This window comes from Chrysemys picta, chromosome 3, assembly GCF_011386835.1.
Source record: "Chrysemys picta bellii isolate R12L10 chromosome 3, ASM1138683v2, whole genome shotgun sequence".
In the NCBI taxonomy this organism is placed as follows: Eukaryota; Metazoa; Chordata; order Testudines; family Emydidae; genus Chrysemys; species Chrysemys picta.
Window position 1 is genome coordinate 111,655,328 of NC_088793.1, and position 27,243 is coordinate 111,682,570.

General features: G+C 38.7%; 1 protein-coding gene across 10 annotated transcripts in view; it reads left to right on the forward strand.

The window, feature by feature from the left end:
* Nucleotides 1-27,243, forward strand: part of STXBP5 (syntaxin binding protein 5) — a 176,005-nt gene that overhangs the window by 39,023 nt on the left and 109,739 nt on the right. For 7 of the 10 annotated variants that reach the window (XM_005280427.5, XM_042848227.2, XM_005280429.5 and 4 more), the window contains exons 3-7: nucleotides 1,890-1,971; nucleotides 3,347-3,447; nucleotides 18,150-18,284; nucleotides 20,362-20,425; nucleotides 25,687-25,770. In XM_005280427.5, coding sequence (XP_005280484.2) covers nucleotides 1,890-1,971; nucleotides 3,347-3,447; nucleotides 18,150-18,284; nucleotides 20,362-20,425; nucleotides 25,687-25,770 — 466 coding nt within the window. Of the gene's footprint in view, nucleotides 1-1,889; nucleotides 1,972-3,316; nucleotides 3,448-13,036; nucleotides 13,141-18,149; nucleotides 18,285-20,361; nucleotides 20,426-25,686; nucleotides 25,771-27,243 lie in introns of those variants that run through there. The other 3 variants (XM_065590316.1, XM_065590314.1, XM_042848229.2) reach the window with 3 other exon arrangements.

Consider the following 27,243-nt stretch of genomic DNA (forward strand, 5'->3'; position numbering starts at 1 on the left):
AATCCTGTTTTTAAATAAGACATTTATAACATATTGTAGTGAGATTAAGAACTCCCATTTTTTTACAATCTCTTATCAACTAACAGTCCGTGTGTTTCTTTGTGAAATAACTAGTGTTTTTCTCTTGGCTGTTCCTTCAAAAAGTTGACATTTCATGAGGTTGTGGCGGTAAACTGACTTATGGTACCGAGTGTCACTTCAATACTACAGTCGTGGGTGCTCTATGAAACCTTTAGATGTCAAATTAAGTTAGCCACAATTAGTTCTTTTTCTTATTCTTGTCTATCTTATTGTGATGCAAGTTTTCTGCACCATAGCTGAATCAAATTAGGAAGTAATTTTGATTGAACATTCAAATAGTGTTATTTGGAGCTCCTAAAGAGTTAAAACAGATAGGAATTGCTGTACTGGCCCAGATTAGCTCTCTGTGTACTGTAAATGACTACCATCTCAGAGACAGGAGTCATCAGATGCTTTAGAAAGTGGCACACAAAACCATTAGTAGACAAATATTGAACAATTTTGTCCACAGAGAAAACTTCTTTCTGCCCTCAAGCTGTTAGTAGTTGGCTTATGCCAGACTTCTTAACTTGTCCAAACCTTCCATATAATTGATGATGTCCATATAAATGATCTTTTCTTGCATCTTTTCCTCAATTTTCTGTGGTGGGGGGTTCCACAGGTTAATTAAATTAAATTGAAAGGGAACTAAAGACTGAAAAAAGAATTTTAACAATATGTAATGTCCTCTTGTTTTTGTATTAAATAGGATTGTCTTGTTTTCCTTCTCCATACCATTCTTTATTTTATATATCTCTACAGCATTCCCTCATATTCATCTCCTCTCTAACCTAAACAGACCCAATATTTTGATCTGTCCTTGCATGGAATTCTTTCCATTCTTGTAGTCATTATATTTGCCCATCTTTGGCTCTCTTTTCTTTCTGCTATATCTCCTCTGAGATGAAGTGACAGGTCCCAAACACAGTATTCAAGGTGGTGTTCCACCGATATATTACATATGATAGTGTTATAATATTTTGGCTTAAGTTCCGTCCACTGAAGAGCCCCTTTGATTGTTTCTCTAACCCTAAACTGGAGTAGGAGGGTCAGACTGTTACTGGAGAGCATAAGAAGACTAGAATTTCCTTCAAAGAGAGCTCTCAAATCTTTTAAATACTAATTTAAACATGGCCCTGCATTTCTTCACTGATTGGTTTGATTAGTCTGCCACTCTTGAGCAGCTTTTTCTATTTCCTCACTGCTCTGTAACTCAATGTGAGATAGTGGAAAGGGCTAAAGATCAAAATTAACTAGCAAGTAATGTTTTTCCTACAGTTCTGCAAGGCACCAAAGAGGAGGAATTTTTATTTCTTAAGGAAAAAATAAAGAACTCATTGAGGAGTAAGTCTAGGTTTCACCTTCTGTGGTTTAGTCCTGGGTTTACCTCAATCCCACCAATATGAAAGCCTTTCAGCCCTCCTCTGAGAATAAAGGGGGTCACAGTGACTTCACAACTGCCATAATACCTCATTGTCCTTTGGAATTACAGTACTTCTCTGCCATTCCCTTGCCACTTTGAGACTTCCTCAGCCAAATTTGTGAAAAGTTTAAGTAATAGTTTTTGAACATCATTAAGATGGATCTGAACTTATATTCTAAATAAGAACGACAACAGGAATAAAGTGTCTGATCTGCATTTTGAAATGGCTTTGTGATTTATAACCTTTCTGGTTACTACAGAAGCATGTTTTATAATTGGTAGTAATAATACAAGCACCAAATTTCAAAGCTATTTAGGACCCATTCACAAACATCAAGCGTTTTATAATATTCATTTTACTAATTTTTTGTTACATACAACAGTTATTCCTTAATAGCATTGTCAGTTTTGGTCGGCCAGGAGTTGAATGCTACTGCCAACATGACAGTGAATCTGCAGTAATCCAGCTCCAGTTCCTGATTAATGAGGTTAGTAAAGAGTTTAATCTTTACTGTAATTCAAAAAGAACTTACATCGTATATTTACGGCTGTGTTTTAAAGCATTCGAATACAAATAAGAATATGAATTACTGTTTCGTATATTTAATGAGTGGTAATAATATATAAGGACAATGAATAAGTTAACTTTTTTCTTGCTCTGTTCCAAGAAAAAAATACAAGTGTCCAAAAATAAATTATTATTAAAGTAATTTTCTCTTTGGGGTACTTTATCACAGTAAACAAGATAATAGTGGTGTTAATTTTTCTTAGAAAAACTATGGTCAAACACTGCAGAATGGATAAGCTCGAAAGCTTGTCTCTTTTACCAACAGAAGTTGGTCCAGTAAAAGATATTACCTCACTCATCGTCTTTCTTTCTAAACATTGCCAAAGCTATTTAGTCTGACCTTTATTAAAAAAACATTGTGAATTGAGTAGCTACACATGTGGAATTTAAAGGGACACCGTTAAAATGAAAGATAAATTAATCTCTTTTAAATGACATATCTCCACCTGCTCCAGAAACACATGGCCAATTTTTGTGGCTTCACAATTCTGAGTTTTAATTATTTTTTGCTCTCTCCTGTTGCTTAGTTCAAACAGAGGAAACTAACAAAAATGCTGTCATATGCGAGAAGTAAACAAGCTGGAAAAATAAAAATATTTGTTTTCCTGTAGTCTCTTAAATAATGTACTCTGAGGTGTAATTTGTAAGAGTTAGTAAGTGTGAGTATTTTCAGACAGAACTGTTAGTTTTTTTTAAAAACAACTTTTTTTTATAAATTTTGTGTTAGTTTCAAGAATATTCATAAAATGTGATACAGTAGTTCTGGGATCTTATGAAACAAACTACTGTTTTCTTAAGACATTGATGTAAAATCACTAACAGTTATAAGGGATATAAAAAAACTAGTTTTCTAAAAAGAAATGGTAAATATTTTTCTAAATACTCCATCAGGAATATCCCCAAAAGCTTCATTACTTTCTACAAAGCAATATGTGACTTATTTCAGAATTAGGCATTTTTTCTGTGGTGAAATACACATTGTATATTGTATTTAATGTGATCCAGTAGCTTAAAATATGTACCTTCTCAATAAATAAAACTGGTACTAATTTCTATGTTTTATTAATGTTCTTATTACATTTACCCCAAAAATAAATTTTTAAAGTTGAAGCTGTTCCTTTAAGTAGTAGTATAAATTTGTTATAGCACTTTTCAGTTTGAATCATGGTCTTGCTATAAAATTTCTTCACATTGATATTGGTAAACAAGTCTGTGGAAACTAAATATTATACAAGTGAAAGATAGTATAAACTTTTTAAATGTAGACGAACATCTGAATGATCCTTTTTCTCAAGGGAGCTCTTGTGAGTGCCTTGGCTGATGACACCTTACACCTATGGAATTTGCGTCAGAAGAGACCTGCTATACTTCATTCACTCAAATTTAACAGAGAAAGGTAAGAATTGGTTCATAGTCACCTGTCATATGTATATATTAAAAAGTAAATGGAGTATGTGTATGTAAGTGTATGGAATATGTTTTAAAGAACAGATTGATTGAACTGCAAACCATCTCAAGAATATCTGACGTAAACTGCTACAGATTAAGGTTCTGGTCCTACAACTGACTGCGTGGGCTTGAGATGCAGGATAATTGGGACCTAAGTTAGTTTAAATACATTAGTGTTTCTACTTGATTCAACACCCTTTTATTTTCTGCACAGTTACTTACAGCTCAATTGTCTGACAAGAATGTGTGCTAAAGATAGTCACCATGATCAAAATTACTTATAGCCTGATCCAAAACACACCGAAGTAAATAGAATCTTTTCATAGAATCAATGGGCTTTGAATTTGACACTTCATAATTAGTTGTATTTACATGTTCAGTGTATCAGAGTAACACTGGTACTAAAAATATTTTTAGTGTTACTAATCTCATTAGATGGTTTAAATCATCCTTATGTAGACATTGAGTTGGCTTTCAAAGTGGGATTTCATTTTTTTATTGAAAAATCCAAAATATGTATTGGAGAAAAGTAGAAGGGGGTGATAAACTTCCTTTGAAATTAAAAGGAGTACAAAAATTGAAAATTTGTGGCCTAGAAAACTAGACTGTCATTGATTATTGAAGTGCTATTCCTAAATTCCTAAATCCTAAAGTGCTATGCAATACTAAAGGATGCCTAAGTGGATTGGGTAAACGTTCTATAGTAGTTCATTAATTTTGCTTTGTGCTGTGAGAGGAGCCGAGATAGTTGGCTTCCTGATTTTATAGTAGACTAATATTTTTGTTCCAAAACTCATTTAGGAGAATGTTATGATTAGCCCAGTATTCCTCATGTTTGGGCTTGCACTAAGGACAGCAGCAGCCTCTTGTATGGAGATCCTGAAGAAGAATAAAGTGATTTGGACTATGTAGAAACCCTACAGTTCAAAACTGGAAAAGCTCACACCTTTGCTAAAGAGAATTTAATTATAGCTTCTAATAAGATGAAAAGATCATATGCGGAAACTTTTTAAAGAGTTTAAACCTGGTCTGGTTTCAAAATCCTGGAAGAAAGAAGGGGAGGAGTCAAAGCTATAAAAACCTTTTGGAGGGGCCCTATACAGTACTGACACAATAAATGAAGTTCTGTATAGGATACAATTGGGTCCCAGGACTAAGCCCAAAGTTATCCCTAAGGACTATTCAAGGTGGGGACATGATTTCAGCATGGCTGACGCCTGCAACTGAGAATGTTGCTGTGGAAGTTGAGGGTGGAAAATTCAGTGGTGAATTCCCGATTAGAATAAAATGGTCATGTTCTGTGTCAGTCAGTAAATTCCACCAAAATAAAAGACGCCCTTCAAGGGCTCGTTGAAAGAGACCACTGCCATCCCACCCTGTGGTTGATTTTCTTTCAGAGAAGTACACAGAAACAGACAGAGAAGGAAGCTGGAATCCGGCTGGACAAGCAGTATTTGAGACGCATAGAGAGAGGGCTTTTGGGTCTAGTGCTACCTAAAAAATGTTGGGGTTGTAAGCAAAGACACTATATCCTATTTGATTCCTTCTGGGATTATGGGGAGCAGGACTTGGTACATTATTTGTAAATAAGATTGCATTAAAGGTACCTATTTCATCATTACTTTCTCCTCTTAACTGGAACAACTATCAAGACCCTGAATTTTTGGCTAGCCTCTTGGTTCAAAATACAGGAGAAACCCAAAGAAAATGGACATTAACTTGGCATTGGAACTGTTACGGCCATTTCTAGTAGTATGCATTGCGAATGGCAATCCAGCCAGCAAGGGTGAAGGGCTGTCACGGAGTCCCCAGGCGATGCTCTGGAACTGCTCCCTACGAAGCCAGTCAGGACTCTGGTGAAGTCTCCTCTCTGTGAGCAGACTGTCTCCAGGACAAGAAGCTCACACAGCTTCCAGCTTCCTGGGTCTGACCTTGGAGCATTCAGCATCCTCTGCCCCTCCAGGCGCTTCCCACAGTGAGTCCGCCCAGGCGAGGTCCTGGGGAAGCCAGAGGGTCCTGCACCCCAACTTTGCAGTCAGACGTGACTCTTAACCAACTAGTAAACGGAAGTTTATTAGATGACCGGAACATGGTCTAAAACAGAGCTTGTAGATACAGAGAACAGGACCCCTCAGCCGGGTCCATTTTGGGGGCCAGTGAGCCAGACATCCATGTCTGCACTCACTTCACGTCCCCAGCCAGCTCCAAACTAACTAACTCACCCTCCAGCCCCTCCTCCTCTGGGCTTTGTTTCTTTCCCGGGCCAAGAGGTCACCAGATCTTTGTTCTCCAACACCTTTAGCTATCTCCTTACAGGGGGGAAGGGCCCCGGCCATTAGTTGCCAGGAGATAGAGTGTCGGCCATTTATGTGCACTGGCCCTTTGCTCTGCAACAATCTCACCCTCTAGACACTTAAGAAATGAATAGGAGAAACTGAGGCACCCACACAGTATTCAGAGGAAACATTAAGAACAGTCCCACTTCGTCACAAGGGCTTAATCTGTTCTTTCCTTCCTGTCCCCTTCCCATATTTGAGAGGAAGCAGTATTGCTAGAAAACTGAAAATCAGGATTCCTGAGTTTGAATCCTGTCTCTTCCATTAATTGACTGTGTAATCTTGAGCAATCTACTCATCCTCTGTAGTAGTTTATCCATTTGTCAGATGAGTATGCTAGTACTGGTGTTAGAAAGAAGATGGAAAACTGAATGGTTATGGGCAGGTCTACATTACCACTTAAGTCGATCTAACTTAGGTTGCCCACTTCGCGCCCCCCACCCTGAACAGCGCAAGTTTCATGCTGTCCACACCAGCGCTATATTGGCAGGAGATGAGACAATTTGATTGCCTCTTGCTTATTAAACACTTGCTTACTAAATACTAGTTCCTGTTTGGACGACTGAATTTACAGTTTGTCTGGTATTTGAATCTCCTCTCCTTTTTTTTTTTTAAAACAGTATACTTTATTATACTTTTTTATACTTTATTTTTTTGTTACTGAGTTCAGTTCTGCAGTTGGAGGTTTTACATCACCATGGATTTAATGTAGTGACTTATATGCAGGTAAAACCTCAGTCATACTAAATTCTCGTATTTTAGGTAAGGAGTGTTTGTATTTTGGGTATTTTTTTATCTCCTGCTAAGATTGTGAGTGTCCTGAAAGTAAATAACAGACTAGGCATCCAAGTTTGAAAATTCTGGCCATAAATTTAATCACCTAAATTCATATTCAGATACTTTAATCAAGATGGCCAGATTGTCAAAGATTCTGAGCTTCGAATTGAAAGGTCTGTAGATTAATACCTTTCGTAGCAAATCTGATAATATAGGAAGCTTATTTGTTGGCATTTAGTTTTCTTAACATATTATACTTCTACCATTTAAAGTGCTAGATATCCCAGGGACCTCCACTAGTGCCAAGAAATAAAAATTCCCTTAACGCTCTTGAATCAGGTTTCCTACAAAATACTGTAAAGAGTCCACAGTAAATTCACTGAAGCATAAGAAGTCTGTGTATAAACATGAATCTATAATTTCCAAATGTAGTCCAACTTTCTGAAGTTTAAGCTGAGTCAAATTGAATCTGGTGAATTTTCCCATCTTGGTTGCCTTTTTAGGCAAAGTGTAGAAAACTAGGTCACCTTCATAGTCCCTTTTGTGTCCAATCTCCACTTCCTCAGTTTTCTCTCAATGCTGATCATACATAGCTGCTTCATCAGGATGCCAAGCAAGATAGTTGTCTATTACACTGATTCCCAGGGCCGGCTCCAGGGTTTTGGCCGCCCCAAGCAGCCAAAACCAAAAAAAAAAAAAAAAAAAGTTGCGATCTAAAAAAAGACGCGATCGCGATCTGCGGCGGCAATTCGGTGGGAGGTCCTTCACTCCCAGGCGGAGTGACGGACCCGCCACCAAATTGCCGCCGAATACCTGGAACTGCCGCCCCGTCTGGAATGGCCGCCCCAAGCACCTGCTTGAGAAGCTGGTGCCTGGAGCCGGCCCTGCTGATTCCAAAACCTAGCCTAGAGGCTATGCACACATATCCCAATTCTCAAAAATACTGTTTTTGAGGCAGATATTCCCTTCTACTCCATAAAACGAAAACTTACCCATTTATTTTGTAAAAATTCTGCTGCTGCAAACATGGTATTTCAGACCATACAGCATTCTTGATGTCTCAAGAATAGGATTGTTTAGTTGGATAATTTGATAGAACTTTATAGCAACACAATAACTGGCAAGAAGGCTTAGAAATAAACTAATGTAACTATAGGTTGAACTGAGCCAATATCTTCAACCACTGTCTTTAATAAAAAATAAAAACCTGTCAAGATCTCTGCCCTCTAGTTAACTCTGAAGAACCCTTGTTATACTTAAGTTTAGAATTCAAATTTTGTCCTGGCTATCAAATGAATTGGTTTTCATTGAGATGAATTTACCCTTTTATTAGGACTATAGCTGCCTCGTATTCTAAATAAGATTGATGGAAACTTTTGAGACTTCAGTCTCTTTTCCCATTGCAGCAAAGGATTCCTGCATGATACTTTACCACTTGTATTACTCATAAGTATCCCAAATGATGATGATTGAAATTGAAATATACAATACTTTCTTTCTACATATGTGTATGTACAGGTGTATGTGTATATAATACACGTGTATGTGCACATGCATTTTAAAGTCTATATGCAGTAAAAATATTTAAAATATTTGTACATTGTGCACTAAGACACCAAGTACAGTTTTACTAGTTAGTGCTGGGGAAGTCAGACTTCTATATTAAAAGCAGCTGCTTAGACTAACTGTCATGAAGTTAATTTGCATGTTAAATCATGTTTTTGCTGTGTCAGTATATAAAAACCTTTTTACTGTGTCATGTGGCATGTAAAGTTTTGCAATGAATTTGGGAATAATACCATTACTCCTATCCAGTAACTACTGCTTAGCTCCTTAACTTTAATGTACTTAGTCCCTTTTTCATTTTAAATATGCAAATACTGTGCTGAAAATGAACAGAAATTATGGTAAATGAAAAATTTTGTTTGGTTAGCTTGGCAATTTAGGATTAAAAAATTCAACCAATACAAAATAATTTACATTAGTATATTTTCAAACTGTAAACTTGAACCAGTATTTTGTTGACATCATTCAGATTACAGTACACGTGAATATCTAAAAGGCAACTTTATTATTGTTTAATGTTTGTTTTTGAAAGATCAAAGGCATTTTACATGTAAATTGACAATGACCTAAATGTATGATGTAACAAGTAATTACATGAGTTTAATGACTCACTGCAGTTTGCATTTTAGAAATGCATCTAGTTACTCTGAATGAAAAACAGTTCCATAGATCAGTGTTCTCCATTGATTAAAATATTATCACTCTGTCCTTCAACAAAGCAAGGGAGTAACCTGATGAATAGAAGTTTTGATTTGATTGGTTTGACAAGCAATTAAAGTGTGATGTACTGTAGGGAAACTAAAGGAGACTTGTTTTTTTAATAAAAAAACTGTTAAAGAATAAGTCTTATCTATTTGGTACTTTACATAAGATTTCCATAATATGCATAAAATACAATTTTTAAAAAGCTAGTACAAATATCAGTGATCCTTCTTTGAGACTTCCATAATGAAGTTGTTCTTTTCAGTAACTGTCTCGTGTTATAATTAGTGTTTTGATATGTCTTGTGGTGGGATCATGATAAACATTTTTCTTAAATAACTGTGACAATTTATCAGAGGCATATGGTATGCAACTAGCAAAGGAAATCCTTGGAGCATGTTTGTAAATTTCTTCTCAAGTGATCTGCCTGTCACTGTTAATATATTCCAATCCACAATTATGCAAATTAGGTTTTAAAATTCATTAATGTAAAATAAGGAAAAATTAATATAGTAAGTTTATTTGGATCGGTGCTCCGTGTCAGTGGTGCATTAGTTTTGTTTCCTGGCTGCTATGTTTTTAAATAGTCAAAAGTATATCCATAAAGATAGATTTGACAAGTATGCTTGGTCTTGACCCTAAACACAAATATGTAGGTAACCTTTTATCTGTGTTTTCGGGGAAGGAAAGGGCTAGGATGTTCTTAAAGGTGTTAAGCACTATCTTGATTTATCCAATCTAAAAATATTACATTTTTAGTCATGTTAAACATCAATATACAAAATTGAAACATCTCACAGCCGTACCTACCTTATAAATACCTCTGTGTTTGGAAGATTTTTCTGGTCAGAAATAAAAAAACAGAAGGAAAAAATAATAATTAATTGTACTCTGTTGATTTGCTGAAAGGCACATTCTCGGGCATAGTTTTTCAGGTAAACAAAGAAACTGTTTTATTTTATTTAGTGGATATATGCCAATAGTGAGAGCTAAACATGAAAAGAAAATGGTTGTCCATTGAAAGTGTGCAGACTGTGTTTAGCTAGAATTCTTTCAGCTCTTCTTTTGAGGCTAATATCTTCATCTCCCTTTCCCAAAATCCAGTTTAAGTGAGTTGAAACTTAATGGTATGCAAGACAACTCAGTAATCTGAAATGGTTGAGAGCCACTGATGTAGAACATGTGATGATAAAGGCATGGATAACTAGAGCACAATCTACATCTAGATAAAATGTGATGTTTTTTCCAAGTGCTAAATTGTAAGAGCAGTATTACAAGACACCCCCACCCACCCAAATTACATAAAAGAAAGAAATGTGGGGTGCTCTCCTGTAGTTACTGGTAGTGATACAATCTACACCATTTCTTTTGCTTGGTTTTTCCCAGTGCTAGATTGTATTTCAATCTAGAAACCCCCAGTAGTCTTGGACCTCCTTGCCACCAGACACAGGTGCCTCTTCCTCCCAGATTTGTGTGGCTGCTGGTGCACATCCGCTCCCACACATTAAACTACTCACACGCAGGCTTCTTTCACAGGAAGAACTTTTTCCCCACCCGTACCCAAAAGAGTCTTGTGATGATGAGCGAGTGGTGAAGGGAACAGGTGAAGTAATCACCAGGAGTCCCTAGTCACATACCCACATGCAGGCGATGACTGCAAGATGGTCGTCATGTGCCCGTGGACTGAGATGGGGGGGCATTTTCGAAGCAGTGGTCATGATTGAGCAGACCTTTTTAGGAACCCCTCTGCTCACCCCATACTGGGAAGGGGCTAGAAAAAGTGCCCCAAACATAGGCTATCCCACCATACCTGATTGGATAACCATGTCCAGAGGGATCACTCCCAGTGCAGTTGAAAAACAAAAATGTTTCATGTAATTTGGAATGTCATACTCTACTGGATGGATCAAAAAGTGAAAGACCCAAATGCAGAACAGCAATTGTTGCCTGAGAACTCTCAAGGTACAACATCGACATCACTGCTCTCAGTGAAACAAGATGTGCAGATGAAGGCCACTTGAGGGAAGAGGGCGGTGGTTACACTTTCTTCTGGAAAGGAAAACCAGCAAGCGACAGGCAAATACACGGTGTTGGCATTGCAATCAAAAACCTGCTAGTTAACTACCTGCCTGAGCTCCCCATCAGTATTAACGAGCGCCTTATGATCCTCCGCATCCAATTGGTCAATAAGTCATTTGCCACTATCATCAGTGCATATGCACCAACTCTTGATGCTGAAGAAGAACGGAAAGAATCCGTCTACACTGACCTTGATAAATATTTCTCATCCATTCCAAAAACAGATAAGATAATCCTCTTAGGGGACTTTAATGCAAGAGTTGGCCAAGATTCTAATGTATGGAATAGCACCATTGGGATGGAAGGAGAAGGCAAGACCAATTCAAATGGCATCCTTCTATTCAGCAAATATGCAGAGCACGATCTTGTGAACACAAACCACACACAAAGCAAAAAGTACAAAGCAACTTGGCAACACCCCCGCTCAAAACAGTGGCACCTCCTAGACTGTCATTGTAGGAACACAGAATCTAAGAGATGTCCAAATCACCTTTCATGAGAGGAGCTGACGACTGCTGGACTGACCGTCACCTGGTGAGGTCAGTCATGTCCATCAGGATTGCACTAAAACATAGAAAGCTATCCAAATCACACAGATGGCAATAAAAATCCAACGACTTCAATCCTCAGTTCACCAAGAGAACTTCCAAACACTCCTCAGTGGAAAAACTGGCCATATGCACATCTGGAAATGACAACTCAAGTGTTTTGAAGAAGACTCAGAAGCCAGAACAGATCATCCATGAGGTTTGCAAGGAATCCATTGGCCTTGCCATCAGGATTGGTTTGACGACAACAACAACAACAACAACACTGAGATTACAGCCCTTTTGGACCAGAAGAGAAAAGCTTTCTGTGACTGGTAAAACCAACCACTCTCCAGTCAGAATCAGAGCTCTTTCCATCAGTTCAAAGCTGAAGTTCAAAGGAGGATCCGAGAAATCAAGAACAGATGGTGGGAGGACAAAGCAAAAGAAATCCACACATTCGCTGACAGATATGAAATGCGGAGGTTTTTTTGTGAGACGAAGACCCTGTATGGACCAAGCTCACGTGGCCTCACACCTCTGAAATACGAAGATCTAGTACCTGTCTTAAAGATAATGAATCCATCAAAGAGCACTGGAAGGAACACTACCAAAGGTTTCTAAATTGAGAATCGACTGTGACTGATGACACCATTGACTCCATCTCTCAGCACCCAGTCTGGGAAATGCTTGCCAACCCACCGACACCTGAGGAGGTCTGCAAAGCAATTAAACAAATGAAGAACAATAAAGCTCCAGGTCCTGATGGCATACCAACTGAAGTACTGAAAGTGGGGGGAGAAACATCGACTAACAAGCTCCTCAAAATCTGGCACACCTAAGAAATCCTTGCCGACTTATGTTAACATCGTCACCATTTTCAAAAAGGGAGACGTCCGACTGTGGCAACTATCGAGGCATTGCCCTCCTCTCCATCGCTAGGGAGATTCTTGCTAGAATCTTACTGAATCGCCTGCTCCCTCTTGCGGAGGAAGTACTTTCAGAGTCCCAGTGCGGCTTCAAACCAGAAATAGTTTGCCCACTCTTAATGGGGGTGGATGGAATTGGGATCTTAATTATTGCAAATTTCAATAGAAAGATTGTGTCTTGGAATCCTACTCTTTCCCTTCCATAACTAGCTTCTGTTTTTTAGCTTCTGTTGCCCCACTCTGTCTGCCAGCATCCTGTCTTTAAGTGTACAAAACAAGGATACAAAGTTATGAGGCAGGACATGATACAAGTCTTTCTGTCACTAAAGATATGCATATTAAAGGATTCCCACTCCTACAGCTCAAAGTTTCAAGTCATTGGCTCTACTGGGGAAGCCTCATGCTGCCGTCAGCGGTCTAGTTCAGTTTGAGTTCCTCTGGGTCTGTGCCATTCCAACTAGCAATACTCCTTCAAGTTTCATGCAGTGCCCTTTGCTCCCACTACACCATATCGTTACACTGTTTCCAGCAAAAGTAGTCTTTGGTAAAAACTTTTTAATAATTAAAAAACATTGTATCCTTCTCCCCTCTTCCCTGTCCTCCCTCCAAAAACTGTATAGGTTTTTCCTCTGAACCAAGGAATTCCTCTCTCAAATGCATGAGACACACTTCCTTGGGTTTGGTGCTCTGGTCCTATTTCCTTTGAAGAATCCACTGCATCAAGGTAAGCATGAAAAACAATGTGCTATTGAGCACTTTACTTTTCTACTCTTCGTGTCACCAGAGCAGTTCTCAGTGCTGAACTTCGGATTTGAAATCACCAACCATCTCTGTAACACTAAACATTTCTCTGCACAGAGTTTTGGCTGTGCAACACTTGTTATAACACATGATTTATCTGTGGTGTCAAATTTAATTCTCTAGCATAATTTATAGTGCTCACCTATCTTGCAGGAAAAGAAAACACCATCACAGACAGGTTGAACTCATGAGTGGAGATTAAATCTGAATGGATGAATGTTATCGGGATTAGGGGATCAGTTCTTAAATTGTGCACCTGAAGAGTCTGTTAACTATACTCCTAACAAAGTACCAATATTATGCCCCAGGAATAAAGTGCACCAGTGAGTGGTTTTTCTAATGTGGACTAGAAATATTGTGAATTTCCCATCAGTGTCATCATATGACATCATTTATCTTGGCACTTGGGAGGTAGCATGCCAAGTTATTTTCTTTGTGAGCCACAGATGTCTTTTTCCAGTCTTTCACTATGGTGGCACTGATCAGTTAGTTACCTGTTACTTCCTTGTGATGGCTTCCGTTTTCTTTAGTGCTTGGCTTGTGATTAATAGTTAGACTGCTGACCTCTCTTGAGTCCTGTTCTTTCTCCAGTTCTTGAAGGCAATTTATTAATGTTGCATCAATGCAAAATTGCTCTGTATTGGTTTCCTTTTTGGTCTTCCTACTAGTTACACTTCCATGATATCTTCATTTCTCCATCTTTCAACATGTACCATTTTTATCTCATGTGTACTATGGACTTTCCTGTAGTGCTCAAAGGAAATAAGATTTCCTGTGCATCTGTAAATACCTGCTCAATCTAGTATGCCTTCCTTTGCATCCTTCTGACAGTGCATCTGCTAATCAATTTGTTGCTCTTCTGTGAAAATGTCAATTTCCACTTAATAAATGTCTGCCATGGCCTTCTTTTGTGTATTGGATATATTCCAAATCAGCTTACCTTGGATCCTGCATTAGCTTTCTTTTGTAGCAGTTGCTACTTATTTCAGGATGTTTGGACCCTGTGTCAAGCTGCTCTGCCCGAAAAACTCCATTCTTTGCAATGCTCTGTTCACTTAGGATTTTTTTCTACTACTTACTAACCAATATGTCAAAACATTCCCAAGGGGTGAAAATACAATGAAACTTGTGCTTTACTTGCATAACTTGATACTGATCCTTGTGTTAAATTAATAATGCAGGCCAAACTTCTTGATAAGAGAAGAATCCCCTCTTCCCCCTTCCTCCCCCCCCCAAACACCACCACCTCTTCAGGAAAGACTTAATTTTTTTTTAAAGAAACAATTTAATTGTTCCAGCTTTAACTGATGATGCCTTGACTTTTGAAATAGATTCATATTTTTGCACATGCAGATAAGGCATCTACCTGGCCATATACAAATAAATTTGCACATGCAGGTATGGTATTATCACATGTAAATTAAGCTTTTTACACATTTGTGCACACCCATCCATGAAAATAATACCCTATAGGAAATAGTATGTGGTACCCATGCTGTGATATTACCACCTGGTGTTCATCATATAGTTAAATTGGCAATTTCAGTCTCTCAAACTGATAAGTCTTAATCACAATCTAACCTTGCACATTTTTTACATTGCACTTATCTGTATGTTCAAGTTGACTGGAACAGCATCACATTGCTGGCACCTAAATATGTATAATTGTCCGGAAGATCAGATGTTTATTATAAATGCTTGCATGCCAGATTTTCAAACCTATTTTTGGTGAGGCTGCAGCACATCTGAGAGAGTTTTTTTCAATGAAAAATACTGACGTCATAATAATAAGTAATTCAAACAGTTAAATACACTCCGGTTTGGGAACTGAAAATTTATTATAGTACCTATGCCGTAAAATATACAGGATCTGCAATATAGCCAATGTTGCTGTTAGAACTTTAGTTTCTGCTTTTCCTTACTTCAGTGTTAACTGTGCAGCCTTAATGTTGATTTGACATTTGCATTTAATAAGATTAGGGTTTATAACTAGCATAGAATTGTTGCTCTTTGATATCAACCCTTAAGGATTTTATTGCTTGAAGTGGAAGAAAATGTACATAGGTTGAATGCGTTACTTTTTCTATGTGACACTAGTATAATTGAAATATTTTACGTTTGAGCCCTTGCCCCCGTAGTACCAATATTTAATTGACATTCATTGCAATTAAAAACATTACTTTGTTTCTTGAACAGATTAAAAAAGAAACATTCTTGAAAATGTAACAGCTCATTTACTGCATTCAACACAAAACTGAAACAAAGCAACTGATTATTTTATGTGGGTGTAGTATGATTAGTATAGTGAATTTATATTCTGTATGGCATTTTTCCAATTTTTGTTCCTTTAAAGTTGTTACAGTGGTACAAGCATATTTTGATAGATTATATGAAGAGTTTATTGAGCACTTTTTATGGTGTAAGGATTTTAAAAATATACTTTGAGTAAATAATAAGGATCAGATTCTTGATATTTTATGTTAACTCTGACCCATACAGGAATATATTTATTAGTTTATAAAAATTACAAAAATATTTTAAGGTTGCAAAATCAAGGACTCAAAAGTTGGGAAATGCCAGAATTGTTTCTGATCAATCTTACTTTAACCCACTTTGTGTCTGTATTCATTGTGATAATTATATTTAGCTGCTGGATCACATACTAACTTCCACAGAAACCTCCCAGTCTTATTCAATGCACAGAATGGATTCAACCTATGTACATTTTTTTAGTGAGACAGGGCTATGTGGTGCTGTAGGTATGAAAATGAAGGTTTTCTTATGTCTCCAGATCCTGACGATGAAAATTATTTGTATTGTTGTAGTGCCTAGGGTCCTTAGTAATATACCAGAGCACAAGCGTTATCAGACACCAGGAAGAAGGTCCTGTGGTGAGAATAAGGAAGGTGTTTGGAGGATGCCATGGGGAAGTAGCCCAGTGAGTTGTAGGTGTCGTGCAGCTGTTACAGGAGGCACTATAGACAGTTGCAGTCCACAGGGCCCTGGGCTGGAACCCGGAGTAGAGGGCGGGCCCGGGTTCCCCCCAAACCTCACAATTGACCTGGACTGTGGGTTCTTCTAGAGGGGAAGGTCTCTGGGCTGTTCCCCAACCCACATGGTGAATCTCTGAGGCAAGAAAATCCACCAATAAGCGCAGGACCCACCAAGATAGAGGAGGAACTTTGTCGCAGTATGTAATGGACAGGTCACGGCCATCAATTTTTGTTTATTGCTGTGACTTTTACTAAAAATACCTGTGACTAAAACATAACCTTACTTCTAGGTGAAGTAACCACATAATCCCTACACTTATTATAGCACCCTGCATCTTAGAGGCCTACCCATTGAAGGTGTTAGTGAGTGAAACTATATTAACTGCCCTTTCTGTAGACCACATAGAAAGGCCATTCTTTCTTTAGGAAGGAAATACTGCAGTGGAGGTATGTTGTGGTTATCATTCTATTAGATTAACAGCTCAAAGAAAAGCAGACTGAGTGTAAGTCTTGTAAGGGTTTTAGAGTGTATATTACATTATAACGCCAGTTCTCAAACCCACCAAAAATAAATAGTGTCATTAAAAGGGAAGGACAAGGTTGCAATGAAGCTCAATTTTACTTTATTGTAGAAGATGATTGGGAAATTTCTCTCACAAGGGCATTTGTTTATTAGGGTGTCATAGTATAGAATTAACAGATATTAAGGCCTATAGAAACTTACAGCATGGTAAATTCACATGACTGGATGATGTGTATCTTTGAGTCCAAAGAACCTAAAGTGCAAGATTCTGCTGACAGTTTTGTGTAGACAAGTAGTATTGGGGAATGGGAAGGGCTAGACACTTTGCCCACAGGGTGTCAGAGCTATTTATTGACTGCAAAGGAAGGGTAACTCTAGGAAATCTTGGATTCCATTCCAGACTGTGAAGGAATGTGAACTCAAATGAACACAGATTCTTTAATGTGGTCCCTCTTAGAGCCTGACACTTTTTGCCTTGTCCTCTCCAATCTCTCCCTATCCCAGGCCTTCCGATTCAATTTCCCTTGCCCTAATCCCATTCTCCTTGCCTATCCAGTCTGTCTTCACTCCTTATGCTTCTCATCCCAGTCTCCCTGCCCAAAGCAAGTTCTAGGCCAAAACTCTGTTTTCTCATACTTGTTGTCTCTTATGAAGCAGCTTTGTGCAGGTATAAGTGACCATTAGCTTTTTCCCATGTTTATGTAGGTCTTTGAGACAGAAATACAGGAGCCAGAGGAAAAAAATATGGTTGTAAAACTCTGACGTTCAGCTGCGAAGTACTGGAGCAACTTCAGTACCTAAAACTATTTTTAAATAACTTTTCTTGAAATTTGTTATAATTCAATATTGCATTATTTTAAATATTTTTGGAAGAAAAACTTTTGGTATAATATTAAAATTACTTGTCACAATTTATATTTATTGTATTTGATTTATTAACCTAGTGTCTCTTGAAACCAATATATAAAACAGAAGGCAACATCTAAAATGCATTGGGTCCTTGAAACTGGAAAAAAGTAGTAATATGGTGAGATTAATTTTAAAAAGCAGTTGGAAACTCAGCGTACAATTAGAATATCTTAAAATAAATCCCAAATAAGATATTCAAATTTTAAATGAAGATTTATCATTTGTTCCAAGGTTAACCTTCACACTTGCAATTTTTGTTTGTTATAAACAGGTTTAACTACATCATAATTTCTGAAGCATGCTCTTTTATGTAGGAATTACACCAGGTCTCTGAAGTTTAAAATGTCATATGGCTGAGTGATCTATAAATACAAATAAAATATGATAAAGATAAAATAGTTCTCTCTTCCTGGATTGGGTTTTCTGATATTGGGCTTTAACAAAGTATTTGTAGGATTTATAAACAATCTTCCTAATTACTTTTTTTGAATGCATTGTATCTTGCAGGATAACATTTTGCCATCTGCCTTTCCAAAGTAAATGGCTATATGTGGGTACCGAAAGAGGAAACATTCACATTGTCAATGTGGAGTCCTTTACACTCTCAGGCTATGTCATCATGTGGAATAAAGCCATTGAACTGTGAGTCTGGTTAAGTATTGCCTAGCTGAAAACAATTTTTTTTGTCCCAGATACCATTGTTAATTATAGAAATGTCATTTGTGTTAAATAACAAATTTAAATAGAATCTGAAACATATACATTTGTTCTGGTCTAAAATTCTTTTCTACATGACTGTTGGGACAAAAAAAACCTTTAAATCTTTTATGTGATGTGAGAAGCATTGCCAGGATGGGTATGTAGATCATGTTGAAGTACAGTATGGATTTCATTTGTCTGATTTCTTCCATTTGGAGTACATAATTTTATTTTATAGTTCTTAGTCTGGCAGCTGCAGTTTCACTTAATAGGAGAGTAGTCTTAAAGTACAGTACAATTCACTTTGTATGTAAATCTCCCTGAATTATCTATAGTGCGTAGAGTTTTCTATAATATATCCTCACCTGCGTGTTCCTAGAACAGGGATTCTCAAACTTCATTGCACTGCGACCCACTTCTGACAACAAAAATTACTACACAACCTCAGGGGGGTGGGGACTGAAGCCTGAATCTGCCCGATTCCCAACCAGTTTTTTGGTATTCAAGGATTTGACTACAGGATTGTACTGTTCAAAAAGTGTTAATTTATCTCATCCAGATGACTTTGTCTGGTAGCTTTTGTTGTAGTCCAATGTCAGATGGCATATCGTAATGGTAATTTTAATTAAAGGTTTCTGGGGCTCTTTTTACTTCAGATCTTTTATGGAACAGCCATTGCAACAGAACATTTATTGTAACTTTAACTTAGGGACACAACTTTTGGACCCATGCATGCACTTTGTCAAAAATGCCGTTGTTTAAATGGCATTTTTGAATGCAATGAGCTGCAGGATGGGCCCATAGACAATAAAACTCATTAGTCATTAACTGTACAATTCAGCAGGATTATTTTTGTGCTCGCAATAAATTTTTGGGCTTAAATAATATTAGTTAAAATAAGTAAATTCAGTTTTATTGATCCTGAAATATTTCTTTCATTACTGAACTAACAGTTGTCACATACTAAGTATAGCTAGGAATAAAACACTTATCTGAAATTGTCTTTAATAAATGATCCCAATGTTTAGGTTGAACTGAAAGGAACAGATGATGATAGTGTATTGACAGAAATGGAAAAGAAATCCAAAAATAGTGGGTGTTTAGCCAGTGCTTCAGTATAGTGCAGAGCAATTCATATTTGTAAGTTATTTTCAAAGCTTTCTTATTGGATAATTAATTGATGGATTAAAAATGGAGCATGCAATACTCTCATTCACACAAAGGTATATCTATGGGCCTTTCAGTTAATGTGTAAAGTTTTTTTTCAATAATAAAATGCAAATTATTACCCAAAAAATGAGATGTGGCTGGGGCTAATGATTTGTGAGGATGCAGAGTCCTACATTCTCTGTCACTTTGTGATTTAGCAGCTAATAAATTAGTTAGTGGTAGTATACACTTTTGCGCATTGTTTACACATACTGAATGATCAACATTAAGACTACTTTTCTACTATGGGATAAAATAATAAAGGCTGCTGTATCACTGCTTCTCAATTAAAAAAAATCAAAATACAGGTAAATAAAATAAACATAACATAGTAACAGATTCACTGTAGTTGCAGCAATTGCAATATTTAGTTGTTCACAACATTTTTATCAGTGGCCTGGAAGAAAACATAAAATCATCACTGGTAGAGTTTGTAGATGACGCAAAAATTGGGGCAATGGTAAGTAATGAAGAGGACAGGTCACTGATTTAGATCAATATGGGTTGTTTGGTAAACTGGATGCAAGCAAGCAATATACAGTATGTTTTAGTATGCCTAACTGTAGATGTATACATATAGGAACAAAGAATGTAGGGGACCCTCACTTGGAAAGCAGTGACTGTAAAAGATTTGGTAGTCATGGTGGATAATCAGCTGAGCATGAGCTCCCAGTGTGACGCTGTGGCCAAAAGAGCTAATGTGAACCTGGGATGCATAAACAGGATCTCATCTCAATAGGAACTAGTTGTAATATATTCTGGGGGAAAAATGTGTTTCTTTTATTTAAGATGGAAACATTTTCCCCTTCAGGTCATCCAAATCTCATCCAGGACCTGTTGTCCATATTAGTGACAATCCAATGGATGAAGGAAAGGTATGTTGAATTTGAAAATTGTATGAATAAAAAAAATCTCAAAGAGCGAGATTGAATGATGTTAAAGTGTATTTATTTATCTTTTTTAAAAAGAAAGAAACCAAAGACAACCCGATATAAGGGCCATGCATTTTGCAGAAGTACTCAATAAATGAGGAAAAACTCATGATGGAAAGGATATAGCAAGGATATCCAGGGCTAGGCGAAGCCCAAAAGTATTGAGACAGGCATAGTAAAATGGCTTGAAGGGTTTGATCAAATGAGCTGTTTGGGCTAAATGAAGTGAGTGTGTGTGCTGAAGCAAGGATGAAAGCAGAGATAGGAGAAAGGTTAGTTGTGAAGATCCTAGAAGGTATAAATGAGGAAGGAGCTTACTGTGGTGGGCAATAGGGAGATAGTGAAAGAAATGGAGCAGCTGAAAACAGTCAGAGGCAAAATAGATAAACTTTAGCATGTGCTTTTTAGGGCTCTTGTCATCAGTGACTGCATGATTTTATAAAATGTTTAGTGGATTTGGCCACTAAAAGCAGCTGGTGCCTTTGGATAATTCAGGTAACACATGTCCGTCCATTCATTCAGTAAACCCACCCTCCCCATGCCATAGTTACAGTGCAGAGTCATTGGGTAACTTTGTGTTTGTCTTCCTCCTTATTGATCAGTGCTTCTCACCTCCTGCTGTCCTTGACAAAGTTTCTCCTTGCAGGGCTTCCATTCTTTGCAGAATTAGGTAGTGCTGTGCTTTTTGGTAGCAGCCAGAAAGGGAGTGTGACAATTCTGCTACCACTAGGGTACCGAAGATTGCGTCATCTTGTGTGCACCTATAGAGGGGAAAAGAAAGTAAGAGGGACAGAGAATGGAGGAATATGTGAGAGAGAGAGGCACCTTTCTATATATATGTATATATGTTCAGAACACCAGAGCTATCTGGAGGGAAGAGGGAAAGGGTTACAATAGCAGCTGTAAATTTAGTTACGCAATCTATGGAAGATATAAACTTATTCTGAAAGAAGTGGAGAGCATTCCTTTCAAGATATATTTCAATATCTGCTTCTTTCTAATCACTAATATAGTTTTGCAAGACATGCTTGGGGAGAAGTTTGACTCTCTGTATAGAACCTGAAATGGTAGATTACTGATTTTTTTTTTTAAACTAATTTTTTTAACTGGAATTCCTTGCTCTATCTTGCAACGTTAAAGTTAACGATTAATGCATTAATTCACTCTGGAGTGGTTCTGATAGATTAGAGGGGGCAGTAGTAAGTGGTGCCTCGAGAGAGAGAGCTCATTTGTGTGGGGTGAATTCCTACAGAACAAAAGACCATCACAAATCTCACCACCTTGTGCTCCCAGGGAAAGGTGTACTACTTTGACCTTGCAAATTTTTTTTTCAACCTTCTGCATCAAACATGTAGAAGTGTGTCCATTTAAAAAACTTTTCCCCAAAATAAAACCCTCTGAAAATGCTGCAAAGCATACACAAATATACCTCCTGGGGAGAAGATGAGAAAGAGAGAACAAACCACACATGACAGATATGTATTCTGCAACAGATATGTATTCTGGCTAATTATGGAAGACCTACCTATAAAGAGATTTACATTTCTACCATATTCAGGACCTGTCTATAGAGAGCAAGCTACCATGCTTAAGAAAAGTTTGCATGTATTTGTGGTAGAATTGGTTGTTTGGGAGGGAACTTTACTTTAAAAGTGAGCAAAGTGGTTGGCTTAAGAGTCCTTCAAACTTAGTTTTGAGAAAATGCATGCTGACCAGACAGAAGCAGGAATCAAGAAAAATCATTCAGCACCATACAAATTTTCTTAAAATTATCTATTTTCTATTGCATAAAATCACTGTTAGTTAATGGAATAAATCAAAAAACAATTGGCAGTTAAATAATCCTTCCTGTATTAGCTAAGGCCATTGTACCCCAAAATATAAGGAAAAATATTGTCTTCATCACATTATTAATGTACACATGTTTAATTATGAAACTTTGGGTTGAACATGGTTTGGTGATGATGTAGTACTCAGTTTGTTATTAAATGTGAATATTTTGTAATTACAGAAATTTGCATGGTGCAATAGACATTTGATAGCCCAAGAGTTACCTTTTGAGACCATGTACCTGCTGTCTAATAGTGAAGTAGTTTAATAGTTTTAGAACTTTGTTGTGGAGTGTCATGTGGCAAGTGCGCCTCTTCCCCTCATGGGGTGGGGCGGGGTAGTTACTTCCCCACAGTTGCGTTCTTAAGATCACCCTTTGTCTTGGGGTGGTGAGGAATAATAGTTAAAGTCAATATAGAATCATAGAATATCAGGGTTAGAAGGGACCTCAGGAGGTCATCTAGTCCAACCGCCTGCTCAAAGCAGGACCAATCCCCAATTAAATAATCCCCGCCAAGGCTCTGTCAAGCCTGACCTTAAAAACCTCTAAGGAAGGAGATTCCACCACTTCCCTAGGTAACCTGTTCCAGTGCTTCACCACCCTCCTAGTGGAAAAAGTTTTTCCTAATAGCCAACCTAAACCTCCGCCACTACAACTTGAGACTATTACTCCTTGTTCTGTCATCTGCTACCACTGAGAACAGTCTAGATCCATCCTCTTTGGAACCCCCTTTCAGGTAGTTGAAAGCAGCTATCAAAACCCCCCACATTCTTCTCTTCTGCAGACTAAATAATCCCAGTTCCCTCAGCCTCTCCTCATAAGTCATGTGCTCCAGCCCCCTAATCATTTTTGTTGCCCTCTGCTGGACTCTTTCCAATTTTTCCACATCCTTCCTGTAGTGTGGGGCCCAAAACTGGACACAGTACTCCAGATGAGGCCTCACCAATGTCGAATAGAGGGGAATGATCACGTCCCTTGATCTGCTGGCAATGCCCCTACTTATACAACCCAAAATGCCGTTAGCCTTCTTGGCAACAAGGGCACACTGTTGACTCATATCCAGCTTCTCCTCCACTGGAACCCCATGTCCTTTTCTGCTGAACTCCTGCCCAGCCATTCGGTCCCTAGTCTGTAACAGTGCATGGGATTCTTCCGTCCTAAGTGCAGGACTCTGCACTTGTCCTTGTTGAACCTCATCAGATTTCTTTTGGCCTAACTGTCTAATTTGTTTAGGTCCCTCTGTATCCTATCCCTGCCCTCCAATGTATCTACCACTCCTCCCAGTTTAGTGTCATCTGCAAACTTGCTGAGGGTGCAGTCCACACCATCTTCTAGATCATTAATGAAGATATTGAACAAAACTGACCCTTGGGGCGCTCCACTTGATACCGGCTGCTAACTAGATATGGAGCTATTGATCACTACCCATTGAGCCCAATGATCTAACCAGCTTTCTATCCACCTTATAGTCCATTTATCCAGCCCATACTTCTTTAATTTTCTGGCAAGAATACTGTGGGAGACCATATCAAAAGCTTTGCTAAAGTCAAAGGATAACACTGCTTTCCCCTCATCCACAGAGCCCGTTATCTCGTTATAGAAGGCAATTAGGTTAGTCAGGCATGACTTGCCCTTGGTGAATCCATGCTGACTGTTCCTGATCCTTTTCCTCTCCTATAAGTGCTTCAGAATTGATTCCTTGAGGACCTGCTCCATGATTTTTCCAGGGACTGAGGTGAGGTTGACTGGCCTGTAGTTCCCCGAATCCTTCTCCTTCCCTTTTTTAAAGATGGGCACTACATTAGCCTTTTTCCAGTCATCCAGGACCTCCCCCGATCGCCATGAGTTTTCAAAGATAATGGCCAATGGCTCTACAATCACATCTGCCAACTCCTTTAGCACCCTTGGAAGCAGCACATCTGGCTCCATGGACTTGTACTTGTCCAGCTTTTCTAAATAGTCTGGGACCACTTCTTTCTCCACAGAGGGCTGGTCACCTCCTTCCCATGCTGTGCTACCCAGTGCAGCAGTCTGGGAGCTGACCTTGTTCGTGAAGACAGAGGCAAAAAAAGCATTGAGTACATTAGCTTTTTCTACATCCTGTGTCACTAGGTTGCCTCCCTGACTCAGTAAGGGGCCCACACTTTCCTTGACTTTCTTCTTGTTGCTAACATACTTGAAGAAACCCTTCTTGTTACTCTTAACATCTCTTCCTAGCTGCAACTCCAAGTGTGATTTTGGCCTTCCTGATTTCACTCCTGCATGCCTGAGCAATATTTTTATTTGTCGGCTCTCCTCTCAAGGTTATATGGCCCAATGGCCAGAGTCAGGGTGACGGCCCCTTCCCACAGGGCTGTGGGGCCCAATTGCCCAAATCAAAATGGTTTTCTGATTCGGCCAGGGTGTATTGCCTAGTGATCAGAGTCAGTGTGGCCACCTGGCTCAGCAAGGCAGTATGGCCTAGCGGAAAGAATGAGTAGGGCTGCCCTATCTCAGGGCTGCATGGCTCAATGGACAAAATCAATAGGGCCGCCCCTCTCAGGGCCATGTGGCCTAGTGGTCAGAGTCAGGGTGGCAAGAGTCAGTATGGCTGCCCCCTCTCTCAAGTTTGCATGGCCCAATGACCAAAGTGAGTCGAACTGCCCACTTCAGTAGTGCTGTAAGGCCTAGCAGACAGAGTCAGCATGACCTCCGATTTCAGAAGGGCTGTATTGCCTAGCAGTCAGATTCAGTAGGGCTGCCCTTCCTCAGGATTGTTTAGCCTAGTAGCCAGAATCAATATAGCTGCCCCTTCTGTGGGGTTGCATGACCTAGTGGCAAATATGCTTGCCACCGAGTCAGCAGGGATTCTGCCTGTAATACTCTGACTCCACTCAGCACCATAACTGGTCTCCCTGAGCTAGTTCCTGATACTGGGGTCCCAACATCTCCGTGGGCTCTGGGCTCCTCAGTCAGGGTGGCTCTCAACAGCTCCGCCACTCCTTGGGCATTCTCTGGAGCCTCAGCGTCCCTGGCTCCTGATGTCTGAGACTTCTGCGGTTCCTGGGCTGGAGCTTGCAGCGTGCGTTCTCTCTCTTCGCGGTCTGCACTGAATGAGCTGAGCTGCTCCCTTTTATACCTATTCTCTAGCTAGAGCATGCCCAGCAGGGCTGGGGGGGCATGGGCTCCTTGGCCCAGAGAGTGACGTTAACCCTCACGGTATCAGTGCGGGGCAAGTGTGCCCCATCACATGGAGGATTCCTTGTCACATGTAGGAATAAAGATACAAGAGGGTGGATCTAATGTTACTGCAGTACCTACTTCATAGAACAAGAATTACAGGTATTTCAAGTAACTTTCTTTCTTTCAACGTTCTTTACTCTGATTATTGCAGCTCCTGATTGGCTATGAGTCTGGAACAGTAGTATTATGGGACCTCAAGTCAAAGAAGGCAGATTACAGATACACACATGATGAGGTAATGACATTATTCTTCAGTTGACTGATTTCTAGTTGTGTTGCAATGTGGTTTTTTTTTCCTATTTTGATTTAGTCCTTAAATATTGGAAATGGTTGAACAATGATGTTTAGAAGAGAATACTGTATTCCACATAATTGTTTAATACCTGTGTAAGTGAATCTGTACGGTCTATTGCAAGGATACCATTTGCTTCTAAACATTTTGCTATATTAAAATCATTTTTTCTAAATAAAATATTTAATAAAAAATTCCTTTTTTTTTTTTTTACTCTCTTGCAGTGATTTGGTCAATACAACTCATATGTTTAAAATGCTTAAAATATTTTCAGTTTCTCTAAATTTCCTGCAACTGAAAATTTTTATTTAGAAAAATAGGGAAAAAGCCTATAACCCATAATTCTGTGCAGCTGTGAAAATTTAAATATATAAAAACAACTTACAAATAATAATCTATTGTTATCTAAAATAAAATCCTTGTTAATCAATAGTTAATGGGCCAATTCCAACAAAGATGGCACAGGGGTGTGAAGTACTCTTTTTCCTGTGTTAGCTAAAGCCATTATACTCCAGGCCACAAAGGAGTGTTTTTCTTCCATTCTCTGCTGTGGTTTGTGTCAGGGAGACTGTTTCAATATCCTTTATTTCTTCACAAAAATTAAACCAATGGAATCTTGTGAAGGGAGGTGCTGATTTTGTGCAACGCCATCCTGGCAATGCTTACTTTTTGGACTATGCCTCGCATTTTTATGTCTGCACAGGACCCATGCAGCCCCCATTCAGGTGGAGTTGTGACTGGTTTGCACAACCTGGTTGTGTAATTTTGGCCACCAGAGTCTGCCAACACATTTTGTACTGATATAAGCAGGCAGGAAACTTGTTCCATTGTATGTCTCCTGCACGTACCAGTAAGTGTAAAGCAACAGTCTTACATCTATCTCATGTTTAACTAAAAAGAGAAAAGCAGCGACAAATATTTATAGTTCTCAGATTTTCTTCTCCCAGATTCAGTAGAAGGGCCAGGCTGCAGGTGGAGTTCAGCTACTGCCTGCCTCTCATGTTACGTCTATACTGCAATTGGGAGGTGTGATTGCAGCACAGGTAGACATATGTAGGCTAGCTTTGATCTAACTATATCTGGCTTTGAACTAAAGCTAGTTTGAGTAATAATAGCAATGAAAGCACAGCTCATCCTCTCAAGTATGCAGCCAGGGTTTGTGGCAAGCAAGGCTGTCACATTTTTATTGCTAATGTTACTTGAGGTAGCTTTGACCTAGTTAGATCTAGCTAGCTTGGGTATGTCTACACATGCTGCAATCATACCTTCCAGTTGCAGTGTAGACATGCTCTCGGGACTGCTGGGATGTACCATGGGGAAGCTAGGGTAATGCTTCTCCTAAGATGCACTTCTGGTTTGGAGATGGGAGTTGTGTCCGGCAACAGATGGAGAAGCAAATCTGTCTTGGTCTTTGTC